Raw genomic sequence first — 19,974 nt, 5'->3', positions numbered from 1 at the left:
GGAAGGTGAGCACTATATTGCAATGGCCTGTGTTACTACCCTATGTACAAACCACAACTATACCAGTCTTCTTTCCCCATTGGCCTCAAGAGAGAAAATAAGAGCAGGTAAAACCAACAGATAGGGATCCAAAAAAAAAGTCATGCCAAGAGTGAAGGATGAGCCATACACAACACTCTTACGAGTCGTTCTTACCATATATTATAAGGGTGCTATAGATATGGCAGAGCCATGACTGGCACAAACGATGTAAAAGTCAGCGGTTTTCTTCATAACTGCAGGTGTGTTATATCGAAATGACATCCCAAGAGCTGAATTACGAGTTCTGCTCTGCTACATCTGTATATCACTGTCAGAGATAGAACCTGGGTATTTCTTTTGTAATTCTGCCATGTCTTCTAATTCAGCCAGCAGTATGTTGTCAGTACAAGAAGAACAGAAAGGACACAGCCCGCAGAGTGTTTATACAGTATTTTTATCACGACTGTGGTTGACGATTTATTTGGCACAGCGATTACAATCAAACTGGGAGAGACACAATACTAACTCCACAATGAGGGTAGAGATAGGCCCGGCATGTGAGGCTCCAGATCAATGAGATTATTGGTTGGTCGCCAAGAACCATTTTCAGTGCAAAACCCTTAAAGGCACCAATGGGCATTCATAACTATCGCAGAACACTAGTAGTGAGAGCCAGACTTAGCTAACCTGTGACTGATTAGATATCGGGCATGGACCAACAGTACACATTAATACTCTATGCACTTGCTATTTTGAACAGTGACTAAGTAAAAGTGATTGATGCAGCATGGACAGGGCAGAACATAAACTGGAATTATGCCCTAAAGGAACCAACGCCTATGACGGCCTATGAGCCATACCAGTATCAAATCTACTATGTTAATCTATTCTTTACAATTTGGTTATTCCGATCTTGTTATTGTCTCTATATAATGTATTGCACCATAATGTTAAGTTGTATCATTTGTATTATTTCACCAGGGCCGCAATGCAATCTGCACCTGCTTTGGCACTGATCCATTTGTGTTGGCTCAGTTTATGCCACTATAACTAGGCCAATGGGATCCCTAGGAGTGTGCGCCAAAACCATATGTATTAGAGTATGGGTCTTCAAACTGGGGCTCTCAAGCTGTTGCAAAACTACATTTCCCATCATGCCTGGATAGCCAAATCCAAAGCTTTAGCTGTCCAGGCATGATGGGAGTTGTGGATTCACAACAGCTGGAGAGCCACAGTTTGGAGACCCATGTATTAGAGGATGCTGCTTTATAAACATAAACTGGAAATAAGGATCCATGAAATAGATCTACAGGGGACATAACACTGTTGTAGATAGAAGTAAAGTAAGAGGGAAATCCCCAAACATCTAGCCCAATGGTCTCCATGACTGTTTCCAACTACTCGTTCATGTCTGAGAGCCTGCTGCTAACACTACACGTGAGGGGAATCACTAAACATTCTAGCTCAGTGATCTCCAAATGTTTTTAATTTACAATTTTAAGTCTATCCTGACAGCTAAGACTTGTGGTGGGAGGAATCACCAAACATTCTGGACCTTTTACGTCTTTCAGGGAATGCTGGAGTTATAGTATTTCTGGAATTCAATTTAAAGGAGTTTATGTCATTATTTTAATGCTGGCAGTGCCTCAAGTCATCATCATGGTCTTGATGGCTTGATGGCTCCCTCCTGCCCAGCCGCCCTTAATTCATAAATCTCTATCAATCAGGACTGGTGGGCCAATGAGAAACTGGTGGGAACCATCCTAGTACAACATGAAAGTGATGACGAGCTTCCTTTAAGTAACTGGGAATTATGTTAAGAAAATATATTGGTCAAATCAAGATCTTGGAAGACTTGTCCTTCTACAACCTCCCATCAGTGGTTATTTCGTTTGGCACAATCCACTCATGACTCAATTTAGCAAGTGCTCACCTGCTGTCCATGATGTCCTATCATCTATGGATACAGGGATATGGTAGAACAAACACCATTTAAATCGGGATACTATATGGCACCCGGAAATTAATCTAGTCTTAAGTGCATTTGTGCTTAATGGAAACACCAAGATCAAGAGATTTTCAACAGGTGGCTGAACATGTATTTGCTCTTAAGACTTTCTATGTAACAAGCCTGTGATAGGGGAATGGTGTGGGTGGTGGTCTAAGGAATATAAATCTAATGCTAAAAATAAATAATAATAATAAAAAACCTTCCATCTAAGTTCACCTTATGTCCTTATGTCTAGCAGGTGAACCTCCCCCACCTCAATACATATAAGAAGTTGGGACGTCACCTTGCCTGGGTGTCTTTTGGGTGAAGTGGAGCAGGTAAAGGTTCACATTTTGGTTTACCCTAGCCTGTATGACTAATGTAGCTGCATCTTTGAGATTTTATGATTTAAATCTTTGGCAAAAAAAAGTCTGGAACTTTCTTAGAACATGAGAAGTTCTACAGGGTTGAGCATTTCTATGATGCCGGTCGTGACTACCATTCTTCAATGTTATACAGGAACATCCAACGTGCAAGGTATGGAAGACGTCTGTATCATCGTCGGATGATAGAAACAAGGATCCGGGATCATAAGTCTTAAACACTGTGACAAGTACTGGGTAGAACAGAATAGAGTGCAGAGAGTACAAACACTGCATTAAGAATAGGTGGTTGCAGGCTAAACAGATCATAGAAAGATATAACAGTCTCCTTGGCTACAAGATAAAGCAGGATCTACATCATGATGAATATAGAGCATGTTGAATTGGAACTGTGCTATGAAACCTGCTTCACAGGGGGAGATTCTTAATCAACTTCTTCAATGGTGGGTCCAGAAGAACCACCTGCTGGACTGCCACCAGCTCCGGGAAAACCTCCCGGCATCCCTCCGGGCATTCCAGCTCCACCAGCTCCTTGGTATAGCTTGGTGATTATTGGGTTGCAAAGGTTCTGTAACTCCTTCTGTTGATGTTCATACTCTTCTTTTTCAGCCATCTGAGGGTAAAAAATAGGAACGTAGAGACAATGATGAGTGAGATAGTGGCTACAGCATCCAGTTAGAATGAATGGAGAGGTGGTCAAGCATGTGTATAGTTCACTTTTCCTTTCATTTCAATAAGCGTTACAGAGACTGTGTCACCTCACTGTGTGGCATTGAGGTACAGGAACCCTTATCTTGAGGAGGTAGGACCTGCATCTATTAGACATTTATGGTATACCTTATGGGCCTGCCAGAAATGTCTGTATCGGACATACCCCAATATTTAACAGTATCCAACGCTTTAAAAAGTTACCAGTAGTGTTCAGTGGAATTGTTGACTGTTTGGGTTCGGCAACGTTCTCCAAACACACTTGCTTGGCATCTGGAGAAGGCTGTCAAAAAACAAGTATGCAGCTTTATGCTGTATCCATGTTTACCAGGACTCTCTAGGACAACACCTAGCTTCTTGTGTTCGGAGAACAGTGCCAAACTTGAACAGTTCCACAAATCCACTCAACACTAATGACTAGTCTACTGCAAATGCACCATCTATGACCAAGCAAAGCTTTCTCCACCCTACAGAAAGGTTCACAGATGGGCAAAGTCCTCGGACTTCATTGTAAAATTGTAAAAATTCCTAAAAATCTGTTTCTCTTATGGCTCTACTAGGCATTGCTCCCACCTAGCCAGAATCCTGCTCCATATTGAAAAAAAGGGCAACAACCCGAAACAGCTGTCTGTGAATGGATAACTGGCCTTGGTTTTTCCCTTGTCATTACATTGACTTATAGGGCCACTTAATATGGTGGTTTTGGTGGTTTCCTGACAGGAGCCAACCCCTGGCTTGCTCCTTCCAGGAGGGATATCTGGCTAGTCCTGTGTTTTGAGACCCTAAAATAAGGCTCCACGGGCCCTTATTTTGCATATGAACTATGTGACTATTTGGGTTTTCCAAGAACAGACTTTGTATATATAAGGCCATCTGAGTGAGATAGGGAAATAAGAGCTCATCTGGGCAGACGACCAATAAAATTATCTTGGCAGATATAGACATTATAATATTACTGCAGTAAACTATTAAATCATATGCATAGTGTGGAAAGTTCTCATAACTGCTTGCTCACTGTGCTTGCTGACAAGTGGTTGAAAATAAGTGGAGTTTAAAAAAGGAGTTGTTGGTGATTCTGTGGGTTTGGAGTGACTGATATATTGTTGTTTTTGTGCAATTGTGTGGTGTGCATTGCTGCAGTGCATAGATAGCTAGTGCCATAGTTGCTTAGTTAAACAGGTCCAAACTGTTTTTTTTTTCTCTGGTCTGCTCTGCACCTGGGGGTGGGGTTAATTGATCTCAGGTGCTTAAATCAAGGCTCAGCACTCACTGTGTGTGCTTGCTCACTGTGCTTGCTAACAAGTGGTTGAAAATAAGTGGAGTTTAAAAAAGGAGTTGTTGGTGATTCTGTGGGTTTGGAGTGACTGATATATTGTTGTTTTTGTGCAATTGTGTGGTGTGCATTGCTGCAGTGCATAGATAGCTAGTGCCATAGTTGCTTAGTTAAACAGGTCCAAACTGTTTTTTTTTTCTCTGGTCTGCTCTGCACCTGGGGGTGGGGTTAATTGATCTCAGGTGCTTAAATCAAGGCTCAGCACTCACTGTGTGTGCTTGCTCACTGTGCTTGCTGACAAGTGGTTGAAAATAAGTGGAGTTTAAAAAAGGAGTTGTTGGTGATTCTGTGGGTTTGGAGTGACTGATATATTGTTGTTTTTGTGCAATTGTGTGGTGTGCATTGCTGCAGTGCATAGATAGCTAGTGCCATAGTTGCTTAGTTAAACAGGTCCAAACTGTTTTTTTTTTCTCTGGTCTGCTCTGCACCTGGGGGTGGGGTTAATTGATCTCAGGTGCTTAAATCAAGGCTCAGCACTCACTGTGTGTGCTTGCTCACTGTGCTTGCTGACAAGTGGTTGAAAATAAGTGGAGTTTAAAAAAGGAGTTGAAAGAAGGAGTTACAAGTTCTGGTAAGTGCTAATCTCTTTCTTTTTCACTGTTTTTGTTTCACTGAGGATGATGGCTAGCAGGATGGAAGGATTCATTCAGTGCGCAGTCTGCCGCATGTACGCACAACTGGAGCAGGTGTTCCAGGGTGAGTACCGCTGTGACAGATGTGAGCATGTTGCCCATCTAGAAGCTCGAGTTAGAGATCTGGAGAAGCATATTGCAACACTGAGGGAACTTGGCCACCTTGAGAGGGAACTTCGGCTCACTGAGCAGGAAGTTAGTGGGGTAGTGATGGAGGGTGGTGATATAGATCAGGAGGCCCAAGTAAGTAGCTGGGTTAATGTAGTTAGAGGGACCAGTAAGGGATCCAAGAAAAGGAAGGCCACTTCTCCTACTATATGCCCAAGCAAAATTGCCAAGTTAGGTGATGATGCAAGGGCATCCGTGTCAGAAATGGCAGCTCTAGTGGAACCTGTTCTCCCTAACAGCCGGGGGAACAGTCCAACTAGTAGTGGGCGGGATGGTATTGTAGGTAGGCCTAGACAGCTAGTGGTTATAGGGGATTCTATAATCAGGAAGACGGATAGAATAATTTGTCGCCAAGACCGCCTCAACCGAATGGTTTGCTGTCTCCCTGGTGCCAGGGTTCGGCATGTGGTGGAAAGGGTGGATAAATTACTTGGGGGGGCTGGGGATGACCCAGCTGTCGTGGTCCATGTGGGAACCAATGACAGGATACAAGGTAGGTGGAGGTCTATTAAAAATAATTTTAGAGAACTAGGTGCTAAGTTGAAGGGAAGGACCTCCAAGGTGGTATTCTCTGGAATACTGCCTGTGCCATGCGCATCACAGGAAAGACAGCGGGAGCTTAGGGAGTTAAATGCATGGCTCAAGTCGTGGTGTAGAGGAGAAGGGTTTGGGTTTTTAGAGCACTGGGCTGACTTTTCATTGGGGTACAATCTGTTTTCCGCAGATAATTTGCACCTTAATGGAAGGGGGTCCGCTGTGCTGGGGGAGAGAATCCTAGAAGGGGTGGAGGGGTTTTTAAACTAGGGATGTGGAGGGAGGACAATGAAGTATGTAATGTAGTGGCAGATAGGTTAGAGAGGGGACAGAACAATGAGGAGGGAGGAGAAGGGTCCTGTGGGGGGAGGATAAGAGCAGTGCATAGGGAGATCCATATGTTGCGGATGAACAGTGAGGATGATTGTAGCCACAGCACAGTAATAAATCCCATTTCTTATAATGAAGCGGTTAAACTCGATGGTAATATAAAGTGTATGGTTACTAATGCCAGAAGTCTAGCCAGCAAGATGGGGGAGCTGGAGGCCTTGGTTCTGGAGGAGTCCATTGATGTGGTTGGTGTGACTGAGACATGGCTGGACTCCTCACATGACTGGGCTGTCAATATTCAGGGATTTACGTTGTTCAGAAGGGACCGGGTGGGCAGAAGGGGAGGAGGAGTATGTCTGTATGTCAGAAATGATATTAAAGTGAGTGTAAAAGATGCAATAGTGGGCGATGACTGTGATGATGTGGAAGCATTATGGGTAGAACTACAGAAGGAGGTAAAGAGTGAAAAAATTATTCTTGGTGTAATCTATAGACCCCCCAACATTACTGAGGAGGTAGATGGCCAGTTGAATAGACAAATAGAGCGGGCTGCCCGGGAGGGAACAGTAGTGATAATGGGGGACCTCAACTACCCAGATATAGATTGGGGTCACGGTTCAGCTAAAACCACAAAGGGGAGGGAATTTCTTAACCTCCTGCAGGATAATTTTCTGGGCCAGTTTGTGGAGGAGCCAACTAGAAGTGATGCCTTGTTGGATCTGGTTATTTCTAACAACGCTGAGCTGGTTGGGGATGTCACTGTCCATGAACACCTGGGGAATAGTGACCACAATATAGTGACTTTTAGCTTAAAGTGTAGAAAAGAAAAGCATGTTGGGAGGGCAAAAACTCTTAATTTTAAAAGGGCCAATTTTCCTGGGTTAAGGGCAGAACTTCAGGGCATAGACTGGGAGCGGCTGCTGTCACATACGGATACAGCTAATAAATGGGAAATCTTCAAATCCACATTAAATAACTGTACTGCCAAATATATTCCTATGGGTAACAAATATAAACGGTTAAAATCCAATCCCACATGGCTTACAACCGAGGTTAGAAGGGCTATAAATGAGAAAAAAGGGGCATTCAAAAAATATAAATCAGAGGGGTCAGCTGTAGCATTTAAACATTACAAAGAAGTGAACAAAACCTGTAAAAATGTAATAAAAGCAGCAAAAATTCACAATGAAAGGCAGGTAGCTATAGAAAGCAAAAGAAACCCCAAAAAATTCTTCAAATATATTAATGCAAAAAAACCAAGGTCAGAGCATGTAGGACCCCTAAATAATGGCGACGGGGAATTAATAACTGGGGATCAGGAGAAAGCTGAGTTACTTAATGGGTTCTTCAGTTCTGTATATACAAAAGAGGATGGAGCTGTGGTGGGTGGGGCCAGTACTGAGGTGGGTGGGGCCAGTGCTGCTAACACATGTAATGTACTGAACTGGTTTACTATAGATATGGTCCAAGATAAATTAAACAAACTCAATGTAACCAAAGCTCCAGGGCCTGATGGATTGCACCCCAGAGTTCTTAGGGAACTCAGTTCTGTAATTTCACTACCCTTGTATGAAATATTCCGTGATTCTTTGCTTACTGGTATTGTGCCGAGGGACTGGCGTAAGGCAAATGTAGTGCCGATCTTCAAAAAGGGCTCTCGAACTTCCCCAGGTAACTATAGACCCGTAAGCTTAACGTCCATTGTGGGGAAACTATTTGAGGGGCTTATAAGGGACTACATCCAGGAATATGTAGTGGCTAATAGTATTATAAGTGATAACCAGCATGGTTTTACTAAGGACAGAAGCTGTCAAACCAACCTAATATGTTTCTATGAAGAGGTAAGTAGAAGCCTGGATGGCGGCGCGGCTGTGGATATAGTGTACCTGGATTTTGCAAAAGCGTTTGACACAGTTCCTCATGGACGTCTGATGGGTAAGTTAAAGTCTATTGGTTTGGAAAATTTAATGTGTAACTGGATTGAAAACTGGCTTAATAATCGTACCCAGAGAGTGGTGGTCAATGATTCCTACTCCGAATGGTCCCCGGTAATAAGTGGTGTACCCCAAGGGTCAGTACTGGGCCCTCTTCTGTTTAACTTGTTTATTAATGATATTGAGAATGGAATTAACAGCAATGTTTCTATCTTTGCAGATGACACCAAGCTTTGTAGTACAGTACAGTCTATGGAGGATGTGCAGATGTTACAGGATGACTTAGACACACTGAGTGTTTGGGCGTCCACTTGGCAAATGAGGTTCAATGTGGATAAATGTAAAGTTATGCACCTGGGTACTAATAACCCACATGCATCATATGTCCTGGGGGGAGTTATTCTGGGAGAGTCACTGATGGAGAAGGATCTGGGTGTACTTGTAGATAATAGACTACAGAACAGTACACAATGTCAGTCAGCTGCTTCTAAGGCCAGCAGGATATTGTCATGCATTAAAACAGGCATGGACTCTCGGGACAGGGATATAATATTACCGCTTTATAAAGCTTTGGTGCGGCCTCATCTGGAGTATGCCGTCCAGTTTTGGAACCCGATTCATAAAAAGGATGTTCTAGAGCTGGAGAGGGTACAAAGACGGGCAACTAAACTAATAAGGGGAATGGAGCATCTTAGTTATGAGGAGAGATTAAAAGAATTACATTTGTTTAGTCTGGAGAAGAGACGTTTAAGGGGAGATATGATTAATTTATTTAAATATATAAATGGCCCCTACAAGAGATATGGGGAAAAGATGTTCCAGGTAAAACCCCCTCAAAGGACAAGAGGGCACTGCCTCCGCCTGGAGAAAAAAAGGTTCAATCTCCGGAGGCGACAAGCCTTCTTTACCATGAGAACTGTGAATCTGTGGAACAGTCTACCACAGGATCTGGTCACAGCAAAAACAGTAGAGGGCTTCAAAACCAGCCTAGACAAGTTCTTAGAGCAAAATAATATAAATGCATATGTATAGAACCTATCACCCCTCCCCCTTCCCTGTATCCATCCCCTCCTTGGTTGAACTTGATGGACATGTGTCTTTTTTCAACCGTATTAACTATGTAACTATGTAACTGAAAGATATATGACTTCTGAGTCGAGTAAACGTCTTGACGCTTTCCTTAAGGTGATTCCTAATAAAAAAAAAAGTGCAGCAGATCTCTTAGAAACACATTACAAGGAGGAATGCTTACTTGATTTCTGTCCAACCAGGAGATGACCTCATTGCACTTGTCTAGGATCTTCTGCTTATCCTCTGGGCTTATTTTATCTTTCAGCTTCTCGTCCTCAGCTGTGCTCTTCATGTTGAAGGCCAAAGACTCCAGTGAATTCTTGGCAGAGATTTTCTCTCTCTGAGCTTCATCTTCAGCTTTATATCTGTCTGCCTCTTGTACCATACGCTCGATATCCTCTTTGCTCAGGCGGCCTATAAGACAAATTATACCATTAACTTTGGTTTCAAGTACAAATACATATGAAAGTTTTATTATCCCATGAGATCGGGAACGGAAATATCACCATGGCGGAGGATGGTGTACGCAAAGAGACGCTGATCTCAGAAAGTCGGTTTTGTATTTGTATTTTGTATTCAGTAACTCAGTAATAAATTGTGAACTATTGCAGTTTATGTATTCACCTCTACAGTAGGTGTCAGAACAAACTGATGTCCATAGATAACCCAACTCATTTTACGGGCTGCTGTAAAACCTAATCTCTGGAACCTTGACCACACTTGACCCCTACAGCGGCCTTCCATAAGTCTATGGAAATCATGGAAATACCTAGTGACTCCCTAATATTTTTAAAGAGAGAGATTAATACCATCAAGGTATACAAAAGCACAAATTTTTGCCAGTATTAGTTGGATCCTGCATGCCTTGAGTACAGGCTTATTATTACCCCAGGAGAGGGTGAAGTATAGTGTAGGCTTCATCCCGGTCATGAGGTAACCTTACTGTGGTGGCATGGTACACACTATTTGCAAACGGTGTGTCAAGCGCCTCATTTTTATGGAGGTTTTCTTTAGCCGTTAGGAGGGGCTGCTTTGGGTGATTTCCATATCTGTATTGGGTCTTTATCTTGCCATAAGCGGTGAGCTGTTGCATTTTTTGTGTTTTTGTGTGTTTGCAATTTCAACCATAGCAATGTACTCCTGTCCAGTGTGAATGGTGTTGAAGAAGAGCTAACCAAATTTCTTTTTGTCAATGTACCATTTTCATTTTTAGAATGTATGGGTCCCCCACAGGCAGTTTTTCCTCATTGTAGGTTACCAGATCATAAATGATTACTTAAAGGGTCAATTAACACACACACACCGCAGAATTCCACCTGTTTTACTCAGTGTCAACTGGCCTACATATATATATATATATATATATATATATATATATATATATATGGCAGTTCACGCTGAGTAAAACAGGTGGAATTCCGCGGCGGAGTTCCCTGCCACGGAATCCTGTCTGCCTCAGTGTCACACAGTGTCTCTAAGGGATGGCTCGGGTGCCTCCGCTTCCGTCGCCCTCCGCTCAAGGAATTGACATGTTGATTCTTTGATCGGAGAGCAGCGGTGCGCGAGCCATCCCATAGAGACACTAAGGTAGGCAGGATTCCGCGGCGGGGGGCTCCTCACCTATGTCAGCCCATTTTGTCAGCACTCACCTTTATCATTGGTTATGGTAATCTTATTTTCTTTGCCGGTGCTCTTGTCTACAGCAGACACATTCATAATCCCATTGGCATCAATGTCGAAGGTCACCTCAATTTGAGGAACACCACGAGGAGCCGGTGGAATGCCAGTCAACTCAAACTTCCCAAGAAGATTATTGTCCTTTGTCATCGCTCTTTCACCCTCAAATACCTATCAACAAAGCCGACATTATATCAAATGTGTATGTAAATGTCATTATTAACTTTTTCTATCATTACCCTAGTTAATTGTGTTGCCCAGATACAATCAGATATTGTCTATTACGTGGTGGTCAATGAAGCAAAGCTAGGTGAAGAGATGGTTGCAATGAGCTATATTCCTCTCCGCTTTCTGTTGCCTACCTTTAATACAGTGCTGTTATATCAGGACTCATTACCTGAATGAGCACCCCGGGCTGGTTGTCAGAGTAGGTAGTAAAGGTCTGGGTCTGCTTGGTGGGTATAGTGGTGTTACGTTTGATAAGAACGGTCATGACTCCTCCAGCAGTCTCAATGCCGAGAGACAGGGGAGTCACATCCAGCAACAGAAGATCCTGAACGTTTTCGGACTTGTCTCCGGACAAGATCGCAGCCTGAACAGCTAAAAAAAGAAAAGAGTAAGTAAAGAAAAGAGTCAGTGGAACCAATAAAAATATAAATAACATAATTACAAATCTAAAAATCATAGATCATGATACTAATATGAATCTAGAGATCTTATAACCAACAGAATTGGAGCTGGAAAGTGAAAAGGTTTGGGAGTCATGTGTCAGAGAAAGTTCTTCCCGAGAAGTCTCAAGGTTTAGAAACTCAGTGCTAAACTGAGGTAATGGGGGCAGGGGTCCTCTGTTAAGGATCTTATCTTTAAGACATATGTGGTATTCTTGGATCATCCAGTAGACCTGATGATTAATGATGAGTTAACAGAAAAATGTGTTCGGCATGCAACTCCCGGCAAAACAGAAGAAATACACCTGGAACTACACAAAAAGAGAGTCCAGTGTGCAGCAATTTACTGTCTAGGAGTAAGGAGTCACAGTAAAATGTTGGTGGTAGGTTGTGCTCGGTAAAATGGTGGAGCCACCAGGTAATACCAAGTATAAATAGAAAACATAAACAGCTTGTGGCACTAACCTTTTTCTTGCAGACCAACTTTATTGCAGAAAGTGCTTTAGGCAGCCAGATGAAGTACTGATACGTACAAAACATCCATCACTGCTAGAGTGGCCTCCATTTCCTACCCTGCACGACTATTATGTTTTTTCTACAATTAAGTTGGACTTCATGATAAAAGGTTTGTGCCGCAAGCTGTTTTTCTTTTTATACTATGGATGTATCCATATTTTCCAGGACTTCCTAGAGCTGCATCCAACTTTTCCAGACACCATGAGTTGTCTGCCAAGCATTTGGGTTGGGCCATGTGGCCGGACCAGGACACTTTTCTGAAGTTTGCTCATCACTACTGATGATCGGTTGCAGGAAGTTCTAGTAAGACAGTCACCTTATCCTCTAAGTAAAATATCCTCTTGCCTATTTTGCATTGTTTTCACCAGGCCAATAACTTTTTTTGCTGTTGCCATAACAAACCCTTTGCCAATACCAGTTCCAGTGGTTTCTTCTGTATTAAACCATAACAAGGTTTCACCATAACAATCAACATAAAACACTAAGTAACCTTGAAAATTCTTAGTTTTGGCACTGATTTTGATGCTATTCTGACACTATATTATGATTCTATACTATCTTTTCTCCATTTACATCCAATGCTGCTTTCAAAATACACTTTTTTTTCTACCTATAGAATACATGGCATTTGAAAGTCGAAGATGTAAAATATATAGTAGTCTCACCAGCTCCGTAGGCCACAGCCTCATCTGGGTTAATGCTCTTGTTCAGTTCTCTACCATTGAAGAAGTCCTGTAGGAGTTTTTGTATTTTTGGAATGCGCGTGGATCCTCCAACCAGAACAATATCATGAACTTGGGCCTTGTCCAGTTTGGCGTCCCGCAGGGCTTTCTCCACTGGCTCTAGAGTGCCACGGAAGAGGTCCGCATTGAGCTCCTCAAAGCGTGCACGGGTTAGAGAAGTATAAAAGTCAATGCCCTCAAAGAGAGAGTCAATCTCAATACTGGCCTGGGTACTGGAAGACAGGGTACGCTTAGCACGCTCACAAGCTGTACGGAGACGACGTATGGCACGCTTGTTCTCCGTGATATCCTTCTTGTGTTTGCGCTTGAATTCTCCAACAAAGTGGTTAACCATTCGGTTATCAAAGTCCTCACCACCTAAGTGAGTATCACCTGCTGTCGACTTTACTTCAAATATCCCATCCTCAATGGTAAGAATGGATACATCAAATGTGCCACCACCAAGGTCGAAAATTAGGACATTCCTCTCACTCCCAACCTATAGACAGAGATAATTTAGGTAAGGATCGATAATATCAGCCAATCAACATTTTAACTAGGACATTAGAAGTCCTTCTTACTCCTACCTTTTTGTCCAAGCCATAAGCAATAGCAGCTGCAGTTGGCTCATTGATGATACGTAGGACATTGAGTCCTGAAATGGTTCCGGCATCTTTGGTGGCCTGTCTCTGGGAATCGTTGAAGTAAGCGGGAACTGTAATCACCGCATTATTGATTGTCTAGGAAAAATATGATATGTTCATTTATAAATACTATATGATAAAAAGATCAACTCAAAATTTGAGATACTGTAGGTCAAGTCTCATTGATCTAAGTAGCAACATAGGATTGGGAACCACCACCAACGCCCACTACCAAGAAGACTAAGGTGAAATTCTACTAGGTATTGCTCTCACCTAGCCTGAATCCTGCTACACACTGATGAGGGGCAATACCCTGAAACAGCTGTATGTGGATGTATACCTGTCCTTGGTTTTTCCCTTGTCATTACATTGACTTATAGGGCCACTGAATATGGTGGTTTTGGTGGTTTCCCTGCAGGAGCCACCCCCTGGCTGGGTCCTTCCCGGAGGCATATCTGGCTAGTTCTGTGTTTCGGGATTCTTACATGAGGCTCCATGGGCTTTCTTTTTTGCATATTCATGTTCCATGGGGGTAATGCACTTAGGATTTCACTGTATTGAGCACTTTGAACAGCAGCCGGCAGTGTTATCTTTGGCTGGTCTCCCTGAGATCAGCAATCTGTTTCCCTTATGGCTCTAATAGGCATTGCTCTTTTTTGCAAAATTCAAAAGAAACCCATCTTCCTGTGGTGTGGCAGTTGTTTCATGTAAACCATTATCTCACCTTTCCAAGGTAGGCCTCCGAAATCTCTTTCATTTTGGTCAGAACCATGGAGGATATTTCTTCAGGATAGAAAGTTTTGGTCTCCCCTTTGTATTCAACCTGCATCTTGGGTCTCCCACCATCATTTATCACTGTAAAGGGCCAATGCTTCATGTCGGATTGTACAACGGGGTCATCGAAGCGGCGGCCAATCAGGCGCTTGGCATCTGTTATAACATTAAGATATATATAGGATGAGGTAAGTGTGAGTTCAACTGCTAGTGGCTTGCCGAGGTTAACCTATGGAGTGTCTGTACCCTACAGACTGAAGTATAAATAAGAAATAAAAGAAGGTATAGGTCCTCAAGACAAGTCAGGGAATAGTTGGAAATAATGTAGTATAGTAATTGAAATAGTGATTGGTAAACAATAGATGGTCCAAGAGAATAATGAAGTAAAAAACACTTTACTTGATGAGTTAAAAATTATGGTACCATAACCGATCAGTATAGAAAATTAAACAATCAGATAGAAAATCATATATAAAAACATGTATAAGAAACCATTTGACCCTAATATTCCAGAATAAGAAATGACAGATAAACTAACAAAATTATATAGATAAATTGGATGATAATAAGCAAATCCAAGCAAGAAATGAACACTAATATGCAGTAATAAAAATAATAAATAAATAATAATGAGCACTAATGGGCAAACGGACAATGTGCAAAGTCTGAGTAAATCCTAGATGAATGGCTCATCCGTAGCTACTATGTATTGATTAGATCGGCAATTATGTATCAAAGTTCATCAATATGTAGCCATGAGGTGAATTATCGAACTGTATGCACTGCAGCTGCTTATATGGATTGTATCATGGCCAGATAGTTTAGACGTAGCCGCGGTGTATTTGTTCAATCAGCAGAGTTCATCCATAAACTTTTGGATATCAATGATCCGTGCTCATGTGGCTAGCTGTAAGGATTAGCCGGCAATATGTATAGTTCTTTGCGGCAAGTGGACAAGATCGGGTTTTAGCAGTTTAGCTATCACGCTTGTAAAGTTAGCGTGCATGCAAGTGGTGGTGTGGTAAAAGTTTGTATGGTGTATGTAACACCTCTCACCCGTCCTGCGAGCTGGGGATTCTCGGAGCGGTGGTCCCTTGTGCGGTATGATGCTCCTGCCGCTGGAAGCGTGTGCCGCGCTCAGCCCTGGTTCAAATACAGATCGGAGCTCCGGTCATGCGCAATGATTGATGTTGCCCGCGGGACCGCGTGGCAGAATTGGCGCCAAATCCGAGTTTGAATGGCTTGTAATATGGTTAGCCAATTAGAGAGTATTTAAAAAGTATTTAAAAATGTTAGCATGCTAAATATGAATAAATGAGAATAGTCTAAATAGCTGGATGCGTTTCGATACTTTCTTAGTATCTTTCTCAACAGCACAAGTGGTAATGATGTGGTCCCAGTTTTGGTGGGTATATACACAAGGTAGACTGCTGATGATTGATTGAGTTCAATTGTAACCTAGTGGTTATCAGAGTCAGGTGTTAATTGCATTGCCTTGTAATTGGGAAGCAAGACATTTGTCAATTGTTGGGTTTTTCTAGATTGCAACATAGATACAAATTGAGCATAGGTTGATAGGGCGATGAGGACATAATAGGACGCCCAATAATTGTAGCAGACAAAATTTGCATGTTATACAAAAGGAAAGAATAAAAATAAAAATAATGGCATGCAAGATAATAGCAATATTGTGTATTTATCAGATAGGATACAACAAATAGGATACAAAAATATAGAAAAAATATAAAAAGTAACAATATTAGTACATAAAAAATAAAAATAATAATGATACAGGTAAATGTTCTGATATATGGCGTATGTCATTGCATGTGTAATGCATATCATAGACCTAGTCGTGTCTAGGAATGAAATGAAACAAACTAATAGGGTTAGACTTGTACTATTACAGTATGTTGTGTGGCGAAGTTGATGGTGGATCTATAAGTAGGGACCCCTAGGGATCAATCCCTATTATACTGATAACTGTACGCATAGATGTTGATATTTCATTATGTTGAGTGGCGAAGGAATCCCTAGCGGTCACTCCTTACAGATTCCTTCGCCACTCAACATAATGAAATATCAACATCTATGCGTACAGTTATCAGTATAATAGGGATTGATCCCTAGGGGTCTCTACTTATAGATCCACCATCAACTTCGCCACACAACATACTGTAATAGTACAAGTCTAACCCTATTAGTTTGTTTCATTTCATTCCTAGACACGACTAGGTCTATGATATGCATTACACATGCAATGACATACGCTATATATCAGAACATTTACCTGTATCATTATTATTTTTATTTTTTATGTACTAATATTGTTACTTTTTATATTTTTTCTATATTTTTGTATCCTATTTGTTGTATCCTATCTGATAAATACACAATATTGCTATTATCTTGCATGCCATTATTTTTATTTTTATTCTTTCCTTTTGTATAACATGCAAATTTTGTCTGCTACAATTATTGGGCGTCCTATTATGTCCTCATCGCCCTATCAACCTATGCTCAATTTGTATCTATGTTGCAATCTAGAAAAACCCAACAATTGACAAATGTCTTGCTTCCCAATTACAAGGCAATGCAATTAACACCTGACTCTGATAACCACTAGGTTACAATTGAACTCAATCAATCATCAGCAGTCTACCTTGTGTATATACCCACCAAAACTGGGACCACATCATTACCACTTGTGCTGTTGAGAAAGATACTAAGAAAGTATATAGACTATTATATAGACTATTCTCATTTATTCATATTTAGCATGCTAACATTTTTAAATACTTTTTAAATACTCTCTAATTGGCTAACCATATTACAAGCCATTCAAACCAGGGCTGAGCGCGGCACACGCTTCCAGCGGCAGGAGCATCATACCGCACAAGGGACCACCGCTCCGAGAATCCCCAGCTCGCAGGACGGGTGAGAGGTGTTACATACACCATACAAACTTTTACCACACCACCACTTGCATGCACGCTAACTTTACAAGCGTGATAGCTAAACTGCTAAAACCCGATCTTGTCCACTTGCCGCAAAAAACTTTACATATTGCCGGCTAATCCTTACAGCTAGCCACATGAGCACGGATCATTGATATCCAAAAGTTTATGGATGAACTCTGCTGATTGAACAAATACACCGCGGCTACGTCTAAACTATCTGGCCATGATACAATCCATATAAGCAGCTGCAGTGCATACAGTTCGATAATTCACCTCGTGGCTACATATTGATGATCTTTGATACATAATTGCCGATCTAATCAATACATAGTAGCTACGGATGAGCCATTCATCTAGGATTTACTCAGACTTTGCACATTGTCCGTTTGCCCATTAGTGCTCATTATTATTTATTTATTATTTTTATTACTGCATATTAGTGTTCATTTCTTGCTTGGATTTGCTTATTATCATCCAATTTATCTATATAATTTTGTTAGTTTATCTGTCATTTCTTATTCTGGAATATTAGGGTCAAATGGTTTCTTATACATGTTTTTATATATGATTTTATATCTGATTGTTTAATTTTCTATACTGATCGGTTATGGTACCATAATTTTTAACTCATCAAGTAAAGTGTTTTTTACTTCATTATTCTCTTGGACCATCTATTGTTTACCAATCACTATTTCAATTACTATACTACATTATTTCCAACTATTCCCTGACTTGTCTTGAGGACCTATACCTTCTTTTATATCAAGATATATATGTTGATGATAAATTTCATTTATCTAGCGTCAATAGGCATCAATGATGGGGATCTTGGGAGGTGCATTACTCACCGAATACTGTGTTTGTCGGGTTCATGGCCACTTGATTCTTTGCCGCATCCCCGATGAGCCTCTCAGTGTCAGTGAAGGCCACATAGCTAGGAGTGGTACGATTACCCTGGTCATTGGCAATAATCTCCACTTTACCATGCTGGAAGACACCAACACATGAGTAGGTGGTTCCCAAATCAATGCCAACTGCTGGACCCTTAGACATTTTGCCTCTGGGGAAAAAAAATAATTATTATTTTCTAGACATCTAATACATCTATATCATAAAAATGAAAGTCTGTCTGTCTGTCCTTCTGTCTGTCTGTCTGTCCCATATAGACTTCCAAACGCCTGAACCGTTTGACCCCAAATTTGGCACACAGATACATTGGGTGCCTGGGAAGGTTTTAGCGAAGGTCCCGTCCCCGCCAGATGTACAGGAGGGGAGGGGGAGAGGAAAGAGAGGCGCCCCATAGAGATGAATTGGAAAATCTCCACACTGCACACACATAATTAGCTGCAGCTGCCCAGAGAAAACGGCATTTGAGAGCCTTAGCAACCAATAGGATTACTGCTTTCATTTTCACAGGGAGCTGTGGTTGCTAGGGAAGCTGCCTCATAATAGATCCACAGAAATAAGTGATAGACCCCCTACTCCATCTATACAGTACATGTATACAGTACCCCCTACTCCATCTATACAGTACATGTATACAGTACCCCCTACTCCATCTATACAGTACATGTATACAGGACCCCCTACTCCATCTATACAGTACATGTATACAAGACCCCCCTACTCCATCTATACAGTACATGTATACAGGACCCCCTACTCCATCTATACAGTACATGTATACAGGACCCCCTACTCCATCTATACAGTACATGTATACAGGACCCCCTACTCCATCTATACAGTACATGTATACAGGACCCCCTACTCCATCTATACAGTACATGTATACAGGACCCCCTACTCCATCTATACAGTACATGTATACAGGACCCCCCTACTCCAGCTATACAGTACATGTATACAGGAACCCCTACTCCATCTATATAGTACATGTATACCTGACCAATACCGCCACACTGTGGCTGGATAACACTGCCATACCAGACCTGACCAATACGGCCATACTGTGACTGGATAACACTGCCATACCACACCTGACCAATACGGCCACACTGTGACTGGATAACACTGCTATACCAGACCTGACCAATACCGCCATACTGTGACTTGATAACACCACCACACCAGACCTGACCAATACCGCCATACGGTGACTGGATAACACCACCACACCAGACCTGACTAATACCAACACACTGTGACTGGATAACACCGCCATACAAGACCTGACCAATAACGCCATACTGTGACTGGATAACACCGCTATACCAGACCTTACCCATACCGCCATACTGTGACTGGATGAATCTGCCATACCAGACCTGACCAATACCACCATACTGTGACTGGATAACACTGCCATACCAGACCTGACCAATACCGCCATACTGTGATTGGGTAACACCGCCACACCAGACCTGACCAATACCACCATACTGTGACTGGATAACACTGCCATACCAGACCTGACCAATACCACCATACTGTGACTTGATAACACTGCCATACCAGACCTGATCAATACCACCATACTGTGACTGGATAACACCGCCATACCACACCTGACCAATACCGCCACACTGTGACTGGATAACACTGCCATACCAGACCTGACCAATACCACCATACTGTGACTGGATAACACCGCCATGCCACACCTGACCAATACCGCCACACTGTGACTGGATAACACTGCCATACCAGACCTGACCAATACCACCATACTGTGACTGGATAACACTGCCACAGCACCTCCACCAACTCTATACTACAGGTATACAGAACCCCAAACTATACACTACAGGTATTCAGGACCCCAAAACTATACACTACAGGTATACGGGAACTCCACCAACTATATACTACAGGTATATAGGACCCTAAAACTATACACTACAGGTATACAAGACCCCCGAACTATATACTTCAGGTATACAAGACCC

General features: G+C 41.9%; 2 protein-coding genes across 3 annotated transcripts in view; one reads left to right on the top strand and one right to left on the bottom strand.

The window, feature by feature from the left end:
* Window positions 1-2,768: 2,768 nt before the first annotated feature.
* LOC138770013 (heat shock cognate 71 kDa protein-like) overlaps window positions 2,769-19,974 on the bottom strand; it is a 32,130-nt gene continuing 14,924 nt past the window's right edge. For both annotated transcript variants that reach the window (XM_069948848.1, XM_069948849.1), the window contains exons 2-9: window positions 17,914-18,125; window positions 14,056-14,261; window positions 13,275-13,427; window positions 12,631-13,186; window positions 11,179-11,381; window positions 10,754-10,952; window positions 9,286-9,518; window positions 2,769-3,007 (exon numbers count right to left, since the gene is read on the bottom strand). In XM_069948848.1, coding sequence (XP_069804949.1) covers window positions 2,819-3,007; window positions 9,286-9,518; window positions 10,754-10,952; window positions 11,179-11,381; window positions 12,631-13,186; window positions 13,275-13,427; window positions 14,056-14,261; window positions 17,914-18,118 — 1,944 coding nt within the window. In that variant the 5' untranslated portion in view covers window positions 18,119-18,125 and the 3' untranslated portion in view covers window positions 2,769-2,818. The remainder of the gene's footprint in view (window positions 3,008-9,285; window positions 9,519-10,753; window positions 10,953-11,178; window positions 11,382-12,630; window positions 13,187-13,274; window positions 13,428-14,055; window positions 14,262-17,913; window positions 18,126-19,974) is intronic.
* LOC138770014 (interferon-inducible GTPase 5-like) overlaps window positions 16,975-19,974 on the top strand; it is a 35,419-nt gene continuing 32,419 nt past the window's right edge. Inside the window, exon 1 of the mRNA XM_069948853.1 lies at window positions 16,975-17,042. The gene's annotated coding sequence lies outside the window, so the exon portion shown is untranslated. The remainder of the gene's footprint in view (window positions 17,043-19,974) is intronic.

This window comes from Dendropsophus ebraccatus, chromosome 12 (assembly GCF_027789765.1).
Source record: "Dendropsophus ebraccatus isolate aDenEbr1 chromosome 12, aDenEbr1.pat, whole genome shotgun sequence".
In the NCBI taxonomy this organism is placed as follows: domain Eukaryota; kingdom Metazoa; phylum Chordata; class Amphibia; order Anura; family Hylidae; genus Dendropsophus; species Dendropsophus ebraccatus.
This window is presented reverse-complemented; position numbering and strand designations above follow the sequence as displayed.